At 41.6% G+C, this 18875-nt stretch overlaps 1 protein-coding gene across 3 annotated transcripts; it reads left to right on the top strand.

Annotated features, from left to right (window-relative positions):
- Positions 1-163: 163 nt before the first annotated feature.
- Positions 164-18565, top strand: LOC119735397 (E3 ubiquitin-protein ligase TRIM71-like). 3 transcript variants are annotated; one of them, XM_038209096.1, is made up of 7 exons: positions 164-348; positions 11992-12718; positions 13844-13981; positions 14204-14416; positions 15908-16175; positions 16562-16741; positions 17865-18565. In XM_038209096.1, exons 2-7 carry the CDS (start codon positions 12029-12031, stop codon positions 18305-18307), a joined length of 1932 nt encoding a protein of 643 aa, XP_038065024.1. In that variant the 5' UTR covers positions 164-348; positions 11992-12028; the 3' UTR covers positions 18308-18565. The 3 variants fall into 3 exon arrangements, with proteins under 3 accessions (XP_038065024.1, XP_038065023.1, XP_038065025.1); XM_038209095.1 differs by lacking the exon at positions 164-348 and adding an exon at positions 7727-7886; XM_038209097.1 differs by lacking the exon at positions 164-348 and adding an exon at positions 7772-7790.
- The last annotated feature ends 310 nt before the right edge of the window (positions 18566-18875 follow it).

Raw genomic sequence — 18875 nt, 5'->3', positions numbered from 1 at the left:
CTGCATATCATGTACAATCATGTACATGTACTTTGGACATCGACCACGGTCCGATAGGCACCACGCGTCTACTCAAGGTCTAGGCCTCATCCTCGGTGTTTGTGCATCTTATTACGAAAACCCCGTGTCGCGGAACCAGTCTCCACACTGCCGTTAAAGCTTTTGAAAACGCCCATTCATTCCGGTCGCGTCATTTGAAAAGGGGATTATACTCTTGTATAGATATTTGTCCGTTTGTGCATCAAGGGGAGGGCTATCGTTGCAGATATTGTACTGGGTAGGTGGAAATACTGAATTGCTCTGCTTACTTTGAAGTCAAAATCAGCTTTCCGTGGGACCTTTTACCGGGTAAGTACTGCAGATTGGAGTATTTGGGTATCGGTCAAATTGGGGGCGGATGTTAGGAAGATGGGTAATTTTGCAGTGAGGTAGAGAAGTACATGTAGGTTCCGGTCGTCAGGGTCTGAAAGCTAGGACGCTCATGCAGCCCGTGCTGCACCCATCTGTGGCCCGGGATGCATGTCGTGAGGGTAGTGTACACAAATGTACATGTACAGTACATGTACAAAATGTGTACATACCCGTACCGTGGAGGACTTATTCCTCCATGCGCGTACACAGCCAGTGGAACAACTTGCGCTCTCCGCAATTGCAGTTTGAGCTTTGGTCAACTTGAAGACTGGTTTATGATCGAAGAGCCATAAATAAAGATCGACGTAGGATGTTTTTGTTTCGGTCGTACCCCTAAATAATATGCACTTCTATCGTCTCCATAAAGCAGATATGTTTTTGTGAATGATTCTGTCATTTGACATTCCTATTCACAAAACCGTGCTTCAATTTGTTCTATCACGTATTTGTTTATAAATTCCATCCAAATTTTGTCAATTGTTTTACGCAATTTCGCCTATCTGAATAAATGTTCTGAAGACGGTGGTGCATTTCTTTACAATCTTCTTTAGTCGGCGAATCAAAGTAAATTGAAGTTTCTTTCAATACAGAAATGTTACATTATCTTGTCTTGTTAAGTCGGCATGATCATAGAGTTTAAATCAATAATTGTATTACTTTTATGCAAATAACTATTTTGATCAATTCTTTGAAAAAGCTGGGGTCGATTCCCAGTTTCCGAACTCGTGTCTCACGGTGATCATAGGCCTTCCACTTTATACATATTTTAGAGAACGGTAATGAAAAACGGCCACGGATCATACTGGGATCTGTATTTAATGTAAATAACAGACATGTAATAATTATATACATGTATTATGAGTTTTATAAGATATAGGGGCATTACCGTTGGCCAAAAATGTTCTGAGCAAAATGATGCTTAAATCCATTAAGATATTCGACGGATTATTTTCCATTATTGTTTAGTACATTGTATATTATTTTGAAACAAATATCGATAAAACATTTTAAATCACGTAAGTTTTATTTGTTTGATATTGATTGCTGGAAATCAAACTATTTCACGTCTGAATATTTTTTGCTTAAAAGTGCAGTCAATTGAAGAAATCGATTATGTTCATGACAAAATTAGACCTTTTTTATACCACCCCGGCCGTAAAGGAAACCTTGACAATACAAAAAGACCTCTTTCCATATCGTGAAAGCATTAAATGTCACTGCAACAGAAAACTGTGCAGTAAAGAAAAAAAACCCAGTGAGACAGGCACATCCAATTCAGATCATTACATTAAATTATTGTGCAAAAATAACACTTGAAGTATATCATTATTAACACAACATAGGCCTATATATTAAATTTGAAGTCCCGCCCACTTAGCTGAACTTAGCCTGAAGCATTTTACTGCACAAACCACGGAGTCTTCAGAGCTTGTCCACAAATTTGACAAAACACAATGAGCCTCGCATTCCATTCCCATGACCTGTCAAAATGACGAGTTATTAAATCATAGGTTTAGTCATTCAAATACTGTACTCTATCTCAGCCGTGAAGAAACAACACAATAACCAGTACTTGGTAATAATATACCATGACAAATACAATAGTAATATAGGCCTACAACCTGTCACTCGTCACTTAATACAGAGTTGTGTTTCTCGTCAAATAGGGCTACCCATGTAGAGGCTTCGCATACCATGCGTACGTGGCCTTGACTTTGCTTGCAGGTTGCACTGTACTGTCGCACGTTCGCGGCATAGTTTCCCCCTCCAAAACCACTTTGGGGATATAGCCAGAAAAAATAAAATAAACACACTTCAATGGATGGTGTGACCTGTGCTTCTGTGGACTTGACCTCAATAAATTTGCGCTGTTGATGGTGATACGAAGACAACGAAAGTAGTTCTGTGACTGCTATTGGGTCAGCGCCGCACAATGCCTTGACAAGGAAATGGTTTTAAAAAAATCGGCAGTATTTTTTTTCTCTCAGATCCTTCAGTATGTTTTTTTTCTTTCGAAATCTTTCATCTGGTCTTTAATAACTTCCTATTGTTTGTTTACATTACACACATAATGTTTGAGGTCCCGTTGTAACCAGGAAAAAAGTCCCACTGTACGTTCATTTAGTATCTTCACGACTAAGTGGAGGGTTTTAAAGTGTGTGGGGAGTGTGGCCTGCGCCTAGTGGTTAAGGTTTGTGACTCGTGATCAGAGGGTCAGGGGTTTGGATTCGCTGCTGGCCATAGAACACAAAGCAAGATGCTCGACTCGATGGCTGCTATACTCGCATGCTGAGGATGGCTCTATAGACCGAGTTGGAGAGACAAAGTCGGGAATGAGGTGCTCTATGGCAACCTGCCAAGAATCTCTTAGTCTTACAACTATCAGAACTAGGCGTCTGCGATTGGCTGGTCACTGCGTTCGGCATCCAGAGATAGCTGCAAGCCAACTCATCTTGTGGGAACCACTCATGGAGTAGCCTCTCAAGGTGGGCAGACGCTAACCTACGTGGACCAGCTGCGTCGTGATACTGGGCTAGCCTCCTCAGCCGAGATCAGGACAGCCATGGGAGACTGGAATGATTTGTTGCAGTCCGACGAGAGTCGACTTGATCGGTTGTGTCCTTAGGCAAGCCTGCTGCCTTTCCACCCAGGAGTACGGTACCGGCATTAGCTGGGAAGTAACCTGCGATGGATAGCATCCTGTCCAGGGAGAATACAAAAAAAAAACCAGTCGTTTCATGCTGCTGAAACTGGGGATAAACACCGGCCTGATAAACCATATTGGCAGCCTTTACTGACTTTTAACATGAGACTGATATTGTACAAAGACCTGTTGTCGTGAAGCACACTATGATAGCAAATGGTAGGCCTACTCACGGCATGCAATCGGTAACATCTGAACTTTTAATCCTTTGGTTTGCGCATTGTGCTTTGTCCTGTATCTTTGAATGGGATATCATGCAGCGACAATGACTGAGAGCTCCCCCAGGTTTCAATTCAATCGTACGGGACGACCTACGTGCACGAACAGCCGTGTTTTTGTCCAGTGAACAAGCAATAACAACTTTTCCCGCGAATAACATCGAGGGGCCAGGGGGCCAATAACCTAGCGCTGAGTGCTACATGTACAAGTGGCTAGAAACGGGTTTCCAGCCAATGTTTCGTCTAAAAGCGTATTTCTGACTTGTTCATGTAGTGGATTTTTGCTGAAAGTCACTCTATGGTTATACCATATTATAAAACAAAAGGAAACAATGGGTAGGTCTAAACTCCACTTTGTAAAGTTTGTATCTCTGAAAAAAGGTGTCAACCGTGATTTGCTAATGACAATCTTGCAAATGCTACTTCCAAAATGATATGCAGCAGTACATGTTTTTCGCATGTATAGGCCCTACTGTGCTTCGATCAAAGTCCATGTACTATGAGCTTGCGTATTTCTCTTCAATTACTTTGCAGCTATTAAAGGCAATATAAAGAATCGGATTTATATAGTAAAGTTGATCTGATGTGAACACTACAATCGCAGTTATATTATATTGCGTGAAAATATAGTGCGAGCATAAGTTTCATCATACTAGGACTCATCGACTCAATACTGATGATACTTTATGAAGATAAGATTAAAAAAATGTACAACATTTGCTTTTGCTGCAATTTTCAGAAATACATGGATTTGGAGGATTAGTATGTTATAGAAAATATTGTTACACTGACTTGTTTCACGTTTTCGGTTCGTAGATGCTGGGAAAACCAATCATATTATTGTAGTCTGGTTCCCTGAGCCCACTTACGATAAAACGGACAAATTTATAGACTTTGGGGAATTGTAAGATCAGAGAATCAGTCTAGCAGGGTTTTAGTCTTCACATGTGTGTATTTTCAATTGCAAAGAAAATGCAGACGAACTAAATATAAAAAAGTAGGAGCACTTTTTGAAAAAGGCCAGTTTTCTCCAACGCTGGTCGGCCGACCAGCGTTGGAAAAATACAGTTTTTCTTGAAAACGTCAGCACACCAGGAGCCACAACTTTACAGGATGCTTTTAGACTGTCATTCCCTAACAATCCAATAAGATATTTCGTGATAATTTGATCATTTCGTTTTTTGATGTTTGCAAATGTTGTATCTTCCCTTTAAAGGTTAGCATGGTGAAAGTAGCACTAAGATGATGTGATAAATCTCTTTTAATTGTATAAGTTTATGAGGTTCTGAAAAGAACCGGGGAAAAAACTGGCTTCATTGCTTCCAGTCTCACTATACATAACACTCACCCCTTCACCGTTGGAATCCCTTCAGTCTCATGACGACGGGCAGAGCATACTGTCCGAAAAGATAAGAGCCCGGGTTCTTTTTAGAACCTCACACTCACATACCCATAAAAGATATTTGTCCCATGGACGGCAGTGCTACCGTAAATCTGTATACATGTACATGTATACCAATGAATAACCCCCCCCCCCCAAACCAGGTTTACATGTATTCAGAGATATCTCTGGATTTGTTGTCAGGCCGCATTATTAGGCCGAATAAAAAAAACACATGTTTCTCGTCCGGGTTTTCGAAAAAAAAAAGGAGGAAGCGGGGCTTTTTATTTTTTATTTTTTTATTTGTTTCAAGATGGCTGCCATTTAAAAATTTCCTGCAATTGTTGGTGTTTCCACTGTTCAAAAACGCTTTTAAAATGAAAGACAAGTTGGACAAGAGAACTGAACATATTTAGACTTGTATTGGTCTACAATTTTTTTCCATGAATTTGTGGACTTGTTCGGTGTTTTTTTACTGCATTTTTCAAAAAAAAAAATAATAAAAAAAATCCAGGCGGCCTCCAAAAAGGAAGCCTAATTGGTAATTAATTTGTAAACTAATTATCCCATAACTAATCGTGGGAGGCTTTTTGTGAGATGCCTATGTCATGTCTACCCAATGCGTTTAAAAAAAGTGTACAATCTTAAAAAAAAAAAAATGAAAAACGAAATATTTTTTTCCCTGGGGAAACTCGAATAGCAACTTGAAACAATGATTGATAACCGTGCATGCCATTCCAGCACACTGTATTACTTCCTTTGAACTGTTCAGGAAGTTGTTCGTGATTTCCTATTCAAGGCCCATCCCATCGCGGTTTCAGATCGATATATTATTTTTTTATTCGGCTGATATATTTTTTTCAAAGAGAAACTACTAGGCATACTTAAAAGTGAAGACATACATTTGTTTGGAATTATGGAGTCCCTAGTTTCACTCTTTTGTCTAGATTTTTCCCCCGAATTTTAGGAAGTCGGAACGTACCACGGTACAGAAATAAAAAGCCGTTCGTGCTAACAGGAGAATTAATTGGCAGACTTGTATTAAACGCGGTTTGACTGTTGCCAACTCAGTCTCATCATCAATGCCTTTACTGTTGATTACGACTTGCATGTAACTTGACTTTTCTCACAATATTGTGTAAATTGTGATGATAGGAAAAAATTGTACCGTAGCTGGTTGGAATTCAACTTTCATGAACCTACCCGAAACTCTGCACAATACTAAGAATAATTCCTTTATAGAATGTTTTGATCATCGCAAACAATTGTTTCGCACACGCGTAGTTGCCATGAAATGGAATACGATTTACGAAGTAGATCGTACACAAAACCAGCCGATCTCTGCTATGCATTGTAATTACACAAGCATGAACAAATCGATCGTGTGAAATGAATGTACACGTATCGTTTCGGTTTGCGGTAACACCATGTGGTAATAACTACTGCTTAGAAGATATTAGTTCTGAGAAGAATTTGTCCTGCTTATTATCAACTTTGCTAAGTAGTTTTTGTTCTGTTTAGAACAGTCCTGCTGTAAGTTCTAAACGAACTTGTCTTTGGTCTCAACGTTTCGACTAGCCTGCTCTAGTCATCGTCAGGAGACTGACGATGACTAGAGCAGGCTAGTCTCCTGACGAGAGAGAGAGCAGGCTAGTCTCCTGACTAGAGCAGGCTAGTCTCCTGACGATGACTAGAGCAGGCTAGTCGAAACGTTGAGACCAAAGACAAGTTCTTTTAGAACTTACAGCAGGACTGTTCTAAACAGAACAAAAAATACTTAGCAAAGTTGATAATAAGCAGGACAAGTTCTTCTCGGAACTAATATCTTCTAAGCAGTAGTTATTACCACATGGTGTTACCGCAAACCGAAACGATACCGATACCCCACCATGCAAAGCCTCAAATCGTATAATGTTCATGTACTCTGATACATTCGTTCAAAGGTTGAATAGAAGTCGGCAATGCTTCTTGTAGAATAAACAATTGTATAGGACTAAAGTCAATACATTTGACAAAAGGGAATAGACGACGGTACCTGGGACGGGCGGGTACATCCCAGGGTCACTTCCGATGACTATATAGGATGATTTGGCGGGCTTTTGGGTCACTTGTCATCGTCCGTTGACGGGAATGGGCCAGATCTGTCTCCCACCCGTGCACGATCGATCGATGTCCCTAAAGACATCTCAAAAGTCCGGGAACAAAAGAGGGAGAAGGAGGGGGACGTCCCCTCAGTCGCGCATACTGAAACTTGTCCAAGGCCAGCAGAGCTAGAGGGAATTAAGCTCGAAATTCGTCATGTATTTGGTCGCTTTTTTTTGAGCCTATCCGTCTACGGAAATTATAGGCCCTATAAAAATACACAATCTTTGAAAGTTGTGTACTTTTGTTCCACAAAAACGGTAAACTTTTGTGCCGTCAGCTGACCAAAAAAAAAGTCACATTTGCCTGATGAAATCTTCATTTTAGATCTTTATAAATTGTTGGAGTTGGATTTGCTTTTTTCGCATGGTCCGAGGAGTTGGCTTGTGCTGTCGTACCGTGGACCGATGATTTTACGTTTTGCCCAAATAACTGAAGCAATAGTTTGCTCTTTTAATAAACGCACCACAGACCATTTTACACTTTGTCGAGTGAGCACGTTAAGCCCTTGAGTCCTCGCCTGTACTGCAGATAAAATCATGAATGAAAATGAAGAAAGCTCAGCGTATTGTTTATATATTAAAAAAATCTGATACTACATTTGTATTTTAAAACCGTAATTTTATGAACTGTCTGTCTATTGTCAGTAATATTATTTCAGTAAGTCGGTGGGCGTTCAAAGGTCATTCATTGAACAGACTTTAGCGCGTGCATTCCGCACATTCCATTCATTCAGCGCAAAAAAATGCTTTATCCAAAACCGACGGCCGTTTACTGTTTGGGCGCTTGGCACTTAAGCGCTTGGCCAATCAGAAGAGAGGTATCGGAGAGAGACGAACAGGTGTACGTGTATTATCGTGGCACACCGGCGCACCACACACAGTGCCGCCGACATCTTGTTAAAATAGACGAAAGCTTAGCGTTCTTCTCCCAGGTGATATTACCATTCTCTGAGCTTGTTCTGAGGCAATTGTTATGCAGATTGTTTAACTGTTAACCATCGAGAGGGAATACGCTGAAGAATTTGGTGGTATGTAATTTTTAAGTTTAGAATCGGGAGATCACAATCAGATTATGCTGTGGCAATCAGTGGCATGTTCATCATGTATGAATGATTAGGCACTATAAAAAAAATAAACACTCCATGACGTGACTATAAAATGCAGTTATTATTATTATTTCATTTCTCTCCACATGACTAGATACACTTACGTTACAACATTATAAACCCATAACAAGCAAAGACAAAAAGATAGCCCTAGCATGCCTAGAAAAAAATGTCATGTGTGTGGAGATCGAAGGCAAGACCGTGGACATGGTGGAGGAAAATAATTCCTATAGTTAATGAGTAGTATGTTTTAATACCAGTACTGGTACTAGTAGCCCCTGCCATGCTGAGTGGAAGTGTTTAGAGGAAAATGTACAGTGCGCTGTTCTTTTCTTGAACCAGAATTGCATTTACGTGGATGATGATGATCATGATGATCCGATGATTCATACTATCTGTACTAGTAAATTGTCATTATTGTAATTAAGCAAAAGAAATCAGTCATCCTTTTGGGTGGTAACCACACCAATGTAAACCAGATGATGAGTAAATCAGAAAGAATGTAGGCCTGCCTGTACATGCAAGTTTAGTGTATAAGGCCTAGGGGATGCCATGTTGAATTTTTGATGATGAACCATATAATGATACGATGCCTGTCTTTTTTATTAATTAATACATGTAGGTTTTTCAGTTGTCCCATTCAACTGCTTGTTGCACTCTTTAATTTAGTTTAAAAGCAACAAGTAAAAATCTAACCATTCTTAAACAAATCTAAGTAAATGTACAGTGCCTTTTTTCCTGTCCCTGTAACAATTCCTTACCCACTTGCTTAGCCTAAACTAGCCAGACTAGACAGCTAGATGACAGATGATGGGCCTTGTTCACGAGTTGGCCATTTTTTTTTCAAGTTCCCTGAATGTATTTCATTAATTGTTAACTGTTGAATGGAATGGTGCCAGACTGTTTATGCAGGCACAACGCAGCCTCATTTTACTGTCATCTTTTTTAATCTGGCTTAAACATTAGGAATGTTTAATTTGAAATTTTAAAATTATTCATTGAAGCAGACTGGAATTTATTAGAAATTAAGTTGGTTTAATTTCTCTTCGCAAGTGCCAAAGTTTAAATTTCACCTCACTTTCAATTCAATATGGCTGACTTGTGAATAACGCCCATGATCAACATCATACATGTATGTCCATCCATGATAAAATCATCATCTGAAAGTGGTTTTGCATTATTTATGAAGATGTACTTGATCTTGCCTGGATAATTTTGTTACTAATCATGCAATGTCTTGTCAAGAGCACTCGTGTAGATCTGTCTAATGGAATTGCAGGTTCATTAAAAGCGTTTATGTCTGCATGTGCTTTTTAAAATTTGACAATAATCTTGTGATTTGGGGATGTAATTTTTAACATGTATCTATACATGTACATGTACCTGTTGATAAATTTATTTTCCTGCATCAATCCTTTCCATGGTGTAAGGTGGTGGGTATTGAATGCCCCCCCCCCCCCCTTATAAATGAAAAGTGATGTCTCGGACATTTATTTGCCAGTAAAGTTTAAAAGACTTAAGGGAATTAATGTACAACATTTGCTTTTGCTGCAGTTTTCAGAAATAAATGGATTTGGAGGATTAGTATGTTATAGCAAATATTGTTGAAATGACTTGCTTCACATTTCGGGTTTGGAGATGCTGGAAAATAAAAAAAACCCAAAAAACATGTTCTTGTAGTCTGGTTCCCTGACCCCACTTAAGATGAAACAGAGCGTTTTATAGACTTTGGGGAATTGTAAGGTCAGAGAATCGGTCTAACAGGCTTGTACCCCTTCACAGGTGTGTAATCAATTGCAAAGAAAATGCGGAATAACTAAATGTGACAAATTAGGAGCATTTTTTTAAAGCCATTTTTCTCCAAAGCTGGTCGGCCGACCAGCGTTAGAAAAAAGATATTTTTCTTGAAAATGTCAGCGCAACAGTAGCCATTATTTTACAGGATGCCTAAGACTGTCATTCCCTAACAATCCAGTCGGGCATAATTGGATCATTTTGTTTTTTGATATTTGCAAATGTTGTACATGTATAGGCCTATCTTCCTTTTAACTCGCATGTAAATCTGTCGCCAGTGTGTTGCCAGTGCATAAAACATCATGTTTCAAACTGCATTCATATGAAAAAAATTCATGAGCACGCAGGTGTTGAGTTCTTGCCGAGTCTGCACTTTGCGAACTTAACAAGGAAATTGAATATGAGCCCTTTCCTATCCCTTAAGAGCTGCTGACATACAAGCATTATAATTGTGATTTATAGTTTCATGTATTTGACCCCTGCGTCTTGCTCTGTTATAAACACCTGTTGTTTACCTGTGGTTTCCTGGAGTAGCTCCTTACATCATATGTCTGAGGTTTAATTTATGGTACTCTATGGAGTGTGGAGGCATGTGTTGAAGTTTCGTGTCTTTCCTCGAGTTCAGTTTAGAGTTACTCTCTCCATACTACATTTGGGTTTCATCCCAAGTTTTTTTCTAGCAATACAAAAATTATTCATTTTTGAATTAGTCATTGAACAAAAACAAAAATCCACCCACATTTAGTTATGGAATAATTACTCTACAAATGTTAAAATATTTGCTGCCCGATCATACGTCAGACATATCTTTTTAGTGATGGGCATTAAATCGAACCAAAATAAAAGCGCATTTTGGTTGAAACCGTCCAAAATAGAAAAAAGAAGTGCGTGTCTTTTTCAAAAATTGAAATTTGTTGGCAGAAGATATTTGAATATGTTGAGGAGCTTGTGGAGAGCATTTTTCACAAATTGCCCAAAAGGAGCATGACACAGGCAGGATATGAATGCAGCCTCTTGTTACATTTTGGCAACTCCATGAGGGTCACGTACAATGTACGTGTACGTGACGTGCCTTGGACTAGGAGCAGCCCAAGCCGTTTATGAAAAACTACTAAAGCATTTTTGTAGTTGTGCTACATGTACATGTATGTACTGCTTTAGTCATTGTTAGAGTGGTCTGTTATGTTGTGTGTTATTACCATTGTGCATTTTGAGTTCCAATTCAGACCTTTGTATATTCAAGAAACAGTTTCTGGTGAACTGTCAGCCAGCCCCCCCCCCCCCCCAGAGTCTGAGTTACACATAAAAAAAATACATTTGTGTCAACTTAAGATGTAATGTTGATTGTGGCAATTGCACATGTAGAATGGTGCATTGATGTATGTACTTCTTTTACACATAAAAAAGGACAAGAGCCTTTTCTGTACTAAAACCTTGAGTCCAGTATTTTTTTTTATAAAGTTATAAATGGGGAGGTTTCGCTATTTGTCCTCTTTCTACCCAAGCCATTTGTACATGTATTTGGCTCATCCCTCTATGGTATTCGCTCTTTTCACACTTCCGCCATGGGCATGCAGAGCCTCGATCTGGCAGCTTTATACATTAAATATAGCAGGTTTAGTGATTCCCGTGTCGGGGTTCAGATCACTAAACCGGCTATTTTTATTGTGTAAAGTTGCCAGATCGAGGCTGTGCATGCCCAATGGCAGAGTGTGAAAAGAGCGAATTCCTGTAAATTGTAATAAAACATTTTTGCTGTCAAATTGTACACGAATTTAGGAAATTCTAGAGTTTTAATCACAATTTTTAGCTGCGGAAAGCAGCTCCGCCTCTAGAAATGATCACGTTTCTCCGTTGGTTAGCATGGTTAGTAACAAATGTCTCCACTACTGACCAGCTACCAATTTATTGCAGTCCTGGAAAATTGGGTCACGAGGTCACTCATTTCACATTTGGGCTAGCACTGTACTGCACACAAATTGGGTGCTAAACATATGCTATAAAACGCTCAATGCACCAACTGACGTTCAACAAAATAATGGAAATCCTTTTCAATTGACAGTCACAACCACATGAGTGGTTGTGCATACAAGAACAGACTTTACACATGACTTATAGGCTACAGCAGGTCTACAGTTGGGCCGCAGCTTCCGAGACCTTTTCGAGCTTGCTTTGTTGTCATGCAATAATCATTCAAACGTGACAAGCCCATTACTTTTTTCTGACTTGACAGATTGTCGTGAAAGTCTGAGGAAGACATTACTGCCAACATGACTTCCTTGTTCAAGAACGCCGCCAGCACCGTGCTGAACAAGATCAGCAAGGAGTCGCTGAAATGCGGCCTGTGCCAGAACTTCTACTTCAAGCCCAAGATCATGGACTGCGTCCACACCTTCTGCGAGGACTGCCTGCTCAAGTACCGCAACATGAAGTACCCCAAGAACACCCGCATCCCCTGCCCGGTCTGCGGCGATGAGACGGAGCTTCCCATCGGCGGCATTGCTGGACTCAAGTCCAACTTCCATCTGAGCGGCGTGGTAGAGGAGATGGTCCTCCATGACCAGCTCCTGGGCGCCAAGGGGAAGAAGCTGGAGTGTGGCGGCTGCGACGAGAACAAGGAATCTGTGGCCCGCTGCATGGATTGCGACCACTTCCTCTGCCAAGGTTGCGTAGAGGCCCACAAGCGCTTCGCCATGATCAAGAACCACGTCATCGCATCCCTGGATGAGCTACGCACGGGCAAGATTGAGCTGAAGAGCCCCGCCCGCAAGAAGGCCCCCGAGTGTGACAGCCATCCCGGGGAGAAGATTCGCTGCTTCTGCGAGACCTGCAGCGAGCTGATCTGCCTGGAGTGTGCCTTCTTGGGCCACGCTCGTCCCCAGCACGAATCTGTGAGCATCAGGGAGGCGGCTAACCGACGCAGGCAGAGCATGAGGGACTTTTTGCCCAAGACTGAGGAGGTGAGTAAACAATTCAGAGGTGTGAACCGTATACAATGTATATGGCCTGAATGCGCCCAGATCTCTCAGAATCCATCCACAGGTTTATGAGTATTTTGCAGAGGTGGACAAGAGGCCAGTCACTGTATTTTTATCCAGCCTACATTGCATAAAATTGTGTTTATTCACTGAAGAATTAATTAAGCCGTAGTGTGCTCGATGATCAATAGGCAGGGAGGTTTCAGGCAGCAACAGTGAGCAATAGGCAGGGCGGTTGCGGGAGACCTTAAAATAGAGTGTGCTGTAATTGTTTTCTGCAACAAGTGGTGGATGTTGGAGGATCAAACATGCTAAACAGATGTAGTGACTTGTTGATTTTGACAATGATGTGATTGTATGCAGGGTTTTTGTAATTCATGTATATCTTGCTATTTCGTAATGATATATTCTTCCTAGTACAGGCTGGGTCCTTACATGTTATGTAGGACTCCTATGTACATGGTGTGAGTTTTGATCAAGCAGTCTCAAGACTTTTTCTCGCAAGCTATTGGAGAGCACATTGCACTGTGTGCAGTGAACTACATGTAGGGCTGTCCCGAAAATATATACGAAATACTCAAATATTTGATCAACCGAATGTTCATATGGCTGGTTCAACATGTTCGAACAGTCAAAGATAAAAATTACGCATGTACAGTTGTACACACACATGACTGTGATGTTATTGTAACTGTACAGTTGCTGCATTTTATTGTCAGATGCAACATTTTTATGACATTGTCTACATTGGGTCATTGTTCCCATGCTTTTAGAAGGTTGAAAACTTACTACGAAACACTCCTGTGGCCCATAACATCGATTGCACGTTTTGCGTGCAAAATTTGACGTGCAGGTGTGGCATGCAGAGGCAGCTGGCAAATGTTAACTTGACTATCAATCTGGTTTGAATATATCAAATATTTGGTTAAAAACAGTTCGAATAATCGAATACCGCACTAAATTAGTAAGAAACGGACAGCTCTAGTGTGAACTGTGAATGTACCATTATATGTAAGTTGTTGAAAGCAAAATCTAATATAACAAATATTGAAGAGATGGAATTGATTCTTTTTAATCTGAATGAATTATTTACTTGCTGATTTGTAGGTGGTAGCAGAATTCCAACAGGTTCAGAAGTCCTTGAACACTGTGAAGAATGATCTGAAGATCAACGCCGGCGATGCAAGGAAGAGTGTCCAGGAGTTGGTGGCTTCCAAGATTTCTGAGCTGAAACGAAAGGAAAAGGTATTAAAATGAGATCGTATTAATGCAGAAAAGGAACCTTGGGTATAAAATTCTGGTCTTCAAAAAAAGAGAGTCGTTAGTCATTATTGATTCCAGTCCAATGTTACCCTCCTGGCAGTTAACTCTTATGAACCACTTATGCCTAGGGTTTAAATAGTAAAACGTCTAAAATTCTGGCAATCCTATGAAAGAGCAACGGTCTCATGCCTTGCCTCCCTGCAGATGCTGCTGGATGAGATTGACCACATTGAGAAGCAGCGGGCCCAGACCATGCAGCAGAGCGAGCAGCACGTGTCCAGCTTCATCGGCAAAGCCCGTCACTCCCTGGAGGTTGCCCGCAACGCCATTGAGACGGCCACTGACCCGGACTTCCTCTCCCTGCACCCCACGGTGGAGAGGGACCTGCAGAATTTGACCGAGAAGTCACCTCCTCAGGTACATGTAACCTTAGGGCCCACCTACCCCATGTACAAGAAGTCTTTCAGGAATTCTATCAGAAAAATCCTACAAAATCCTCAGAAATTGCCTCAGATCACACCACAGAGAGTGTCTAGAATCAATTTTAGTAAGCGGGCCCTGAAGCCCCCGCCATTAGGGCTTCGCACTTTGCACTCGCATTAGTTCTGATCAAGGTATGACCCCCCCCCCACACGCACATTTGAGAAGCGATTGACGCCCCTGGTAGGATCCTGTAAGGATCCAATAAAGATCCTTTTCAACTTTTTTTCGTAAGAGCTGCCGTTGCAACATCTCAGCAAATGACCTCCATCCCTACCCCTACATGTATAAAGGGGTGAAAGTGTTCCTGTTTCGTCCACACCTTCAAAATCAGTTTCAAATCATTGATTAATTGGACCAGCTCCCATTGTCTCAGAATTCGCAGTTGATGCATCAGTGTTAATGGCTCAATGCAATAAGGTCCGAAAGACTTTTTTTACACCTGTTGCAGTCTGTTGCATCTGGCAATGTCATGAATGTTAGGGTGAACACATTAGGAGCTGTGCAACATTGTATTGCATTGTATTTATCCCCTGACGAATCCATAAAGAGCCATTAAGTGCTGAGGTGATTTGGGCAGAGTTGTAATGACTCGACTCGAGTCACAACTTTTGGTGACTCGACTTGAGTCCCAACGGACCTCGACTCGATTTGAGTCACTGCAAGCACTCGACTTGACTCGAGTCCCTCATCAGAAGACTCGACTCGACTTGAGTAGAAGGCTAATAACCCTCGAGTCCCAAAACTGTACGTGCGAAATATATTTGCAGTGACTTAAGGTAAAAAGTTATTCATGTTTGTGTACTTTGTGTTACCATCAAGTTGTGGCCGCTTATCACCTACAAATATACACAGCATCATGGATTCCCACCTCGTTGTTTTATAATGTGGCGCACACTTGAAATTTATGTCCTGCATTCAAAAATAATTAGATATGTTTCTATAAAGGAGCAGTTTCGTATGTTGCAATTTGGTTTTGAAGTTGTCAGGTATAAATTATTCCAGCCCCGAAGGCAAACCAGACAGGAAACCGAAGTTTCACTTCTTGTGAACTAGCTGTTAGTAGATCTTTGGAAGAAATGTCCGACAGAAGCTGTCCATTGGGTACCACGCAGCATTTTAAGTCTTTGGATCTTCATAATAAACTGGTGCCTTGTGTTCCTTCTTCCATTCCTTAATTTATTAGATGGTGTTCAAATATCAGTGACCTTACAATTGACTGGAGTATAAATTTGACTCGACTCGACCACACACTGTGACTCGACTCAACTTGAATTTTTGACCCAATATGACTCAACTCGAGTCACAAAATTCAGTGATTTGTTACAATAAACTCTGGATTTTGGGTGCTTCAGGGAGGGCAGTTTGGGGGAAGTTTTGAGTGGTACAGGGACTAACGGTTCAACTCACATTTTGGAAACTTAACAGGTGCACCAGAAGCTGTCCTTCCTGAAGTTCACCGGCATGGCAAAAGAGGCCACCGACCAGGTCACCCTGGGTCAGGTGGTCAAGAAGGGCGAGTGGGACCTGCACATGCAGTTTGGCAAGGAGGGCACCGGGGAAGGGGAGTTCAAGTGGGCCCGTGGCATCGCCGCCTGCCCGAACGGGGATATTGCCGTGGCTGATCGTAACAACAACCGTGTGGCCGTCTTCTCAGCAGAGGGAAAGCCCAAAATCAGCATCCCGGCCTCCAGTGGTGAGTGTCTCTGGGGTCTTTAAAGCTCTATCTTAATGGCATTTAAATGCATCAACAGTTGCAAGGAACCTTCCTGAATCCTCCAAAATCACCACTGTCCAGGACCTGAAAGGATATCCAAGTTGTGGTCGAGTCAAATCACAAGTATCACAATTTAGAAAATGAAATTATTGGAATTTTTCCAGTTTAATATGTTCATATTTAACATAGAAGGGATGGTGAAAGTTTGTTAGCTTGCCAACTACATGCTCCTGTATTTTGTCATTGGATCCTAGTTTCGGAATGCTGCCTTGTTCAGCGGGGATGATGTGAAAACCAGCATATTTACCCTTCTGCAAAACTTTTACTGTACGTGATCAGTTGACATTCCCAATCTCTCATTCTAGCACGCAATGTCGCTTCGGACTCCAAGAACCGCCTGGTGGTTATCGACCGTTCTGGCTTCGGCACCGTGTACAATGCTGACCGCAAGCAGGTCTTGCAGTTCCCCGTGGCTCCTACTGACACAGGAGTTGTGGTGGATCCACGCTGTGTGGCCATTGACAAGGAAGACAGGATCTACATTGGTAAGTGAGCAGTAGCGGAAAAACTTGATGGCCAGTGCACCCGCTGGAGACATTGAATTGATATATTGGCTCAATACATGTATCATAGCTCTTTGTTTTTAGTCCATTTAATTAGGAAAATATATTCCATTCTCCAAGAATTAATGCATGGGAGCCAGCAGGTCTAAGTCAAGTAGTATCAAACTTTTTAGCAAGCTATCTCCCCCCCCCCCCACCCCCCGCTGGATACACCACTGTCTAGGTCCAGCTAGGCTTCCACATGTAGGGGTGCCCACAAATGATATCAACATTATATTCCTGATGTTAAACAGAAATTTATCAGCAAAAAAAGTTGACGCCATCTGAGAGCGAACTCCAACAGACTGGATAGGACCTGGCTTTGTGGCAAAATGATGAAACTCTAACTTCAACTGGGCCAAAATATGTGTGGTTCAGGTATCTACAGTGATGGGATTTGACTTTGACAATGCACCTGAAAAATCGATGTCACTCACATCAGCAATTTTACTTGAGCGCCAGTAATGATGATTGCGTCTTCTCGAGTCGCGGTCTGTTCACTCTGTCTCTTTTTAGTCTGTCTCTGTTCAGTTGTTTATCTACTCAACTTGGGATTTGCCTTTTGCACATTAAAAGTCTCCTTTACCTGACAAGTCGTTATATAGTTGCAGTTATTGTATGTCAGAGTAAACCCCTGCTCCTTCTGGCAAAGGCAATTAACTATAGGCTTCCTTGTCGCATGGGGATTCCCATATTTAATCTGGCCGTCAATATGACAGAGTGTATCCGAAGTCTTTGTCCAGTGTTTTGGTCTGAACCAACATGATTCTCACTAACACCACAAAGGTAGATCATCTGGCTTACTTCCATCATAAGCCGTATACTGTCGGGACAGACACTGTGGAAGACCCAATTCCCCCCTTCTACCCGACAGTATTCACATAGGCTTTCTTTGTTCATTATGAATGATTTGAACTCTAAATGAGTATGGAATCAATTGGCTTAGTTAGATGGAATTAAAACAATTCTCTGTGACAGTAGAGCCGATGTGAATAGGCTTGCTCAAATCTATTGAGATAAAATCCATCATCCAACTCTTTGTTTTGCTTCCCCGTACTTTCTCCAGGTGACTTCACCCGTCAGGTTGTCAGCATCCACAGCCCCAACGATGGCAAGGTGGAGCGACTGGTCCAGATCAGCATCAAGCCCGAGTTTATCGCCGTCACCAACAAGAACCTGGTTCTGATCACCAATGCTGACGAAGGCCGTGTGATAGCCGTGGACCCCTTCGGCGTCAAGGGCAACGAGGCCTTTGCCATCGACACCACCTTCGACGGCGAGAAGATGAAGCCTGCTGGTGTGGCCGTGGACCACGCCAGCGACGAGATCTACGTGTCGGGCTACCTTGGCTACATCAACACCGGCCAGATCCACCACTTCACCAACCGGGGCAAGCACATCAAGTGCGTCTCCGACAAGCAATACATGCCCCAGGGCATCGGCTTCAACAACAAGGGCATGATGGTCATGGCCAACTACCACTCGGTCAGGGTCTTCAGCATGGCTTAGGCTGTGAAGGATAGAAGGGTCACACATGCAGTAGAACCCCACTGTAAGAAACTAGGAACACCACTTTACCGGTTATATTTAGTCATTTCCACTTTGCATAGTTTGGTTGAAAGAGATGCTGCACTCACAAGCTGTATGTAGCCACTCGAGTGGGTTCCTTAAAGCTATAGTCCATCATTTGCCGCCATCCGAAAAGTAACTGGCGTAATTATTGTTGAAAAACATACTTGGTTGAAAGATGGTAAGTGGACTAAACTCACTGTGAAATTATTCTTTCTGGTAAGCTGTCATTTTAGAGTAATCAACGAAAGGCCTTTCCAACGGTGCGTCTTAAGACGCACCCTAGGAAATTTAAATTAGTAGTTTGTTTTGTTATTCGGCGAAGCACACGCGCGCGGTTGCTATAATTTGTCGGATCAGTGCGCAACATCGTGTATAGCTGCAATTCAAAACAATTCAAAACATGATTCAGCAACTTTTGATTTGAAATTGAGATCCTAGAATGCTGTTTTTCTCGGAATATACAGCTGAAGCTGAGCTGAAACTTCATCAGGTTAGTTGTTCAGTA

This window comes from Patiria miniata, unplaced genomic scaffold, assembly GCF_015706575.1.
Source record: "Patiria miniata isolate m_02_andy unplaced genomic scaffold, ASM1570657v1 HiC_scaffold_29, whole genome shotgun sequence".
Classification (NCBI taxonomy): domain Eukaryota; kingdom Metazoa; phylum Echinodermata; class Asteroidea; order Valvatida; family Asterinidae; genus Patiria; species Patiria miniata.
This window is presented reverse-complemented; position numbering and strand designations above follow the sequence as displayed.

Bases quoted from the DNA above. Each gene is read 5' to 3' on its own strand.
- LOC119735397 (XM_038209096.1), top strand. From the start codon at position 12,029: ATGACTTCCTTGTTCAAGAACGCCGCCAGCACCGTGCTGAACAAGATC. The intron at 13,982-14,203 runs GTATTAAAATGA...GCCTCCCTGCAG, and splicing joins AGCTGAAACGAAAGGAAAAG to ATGCTGCTGGATGAGATTGA. The intron at 14,417-15,907 runs GTACATGTAACC...GAAACTTAACAG, and splicing joins CCGAGAAGTCACCTCCTCAG to GTGCACCAGAAGCTGTCCTT.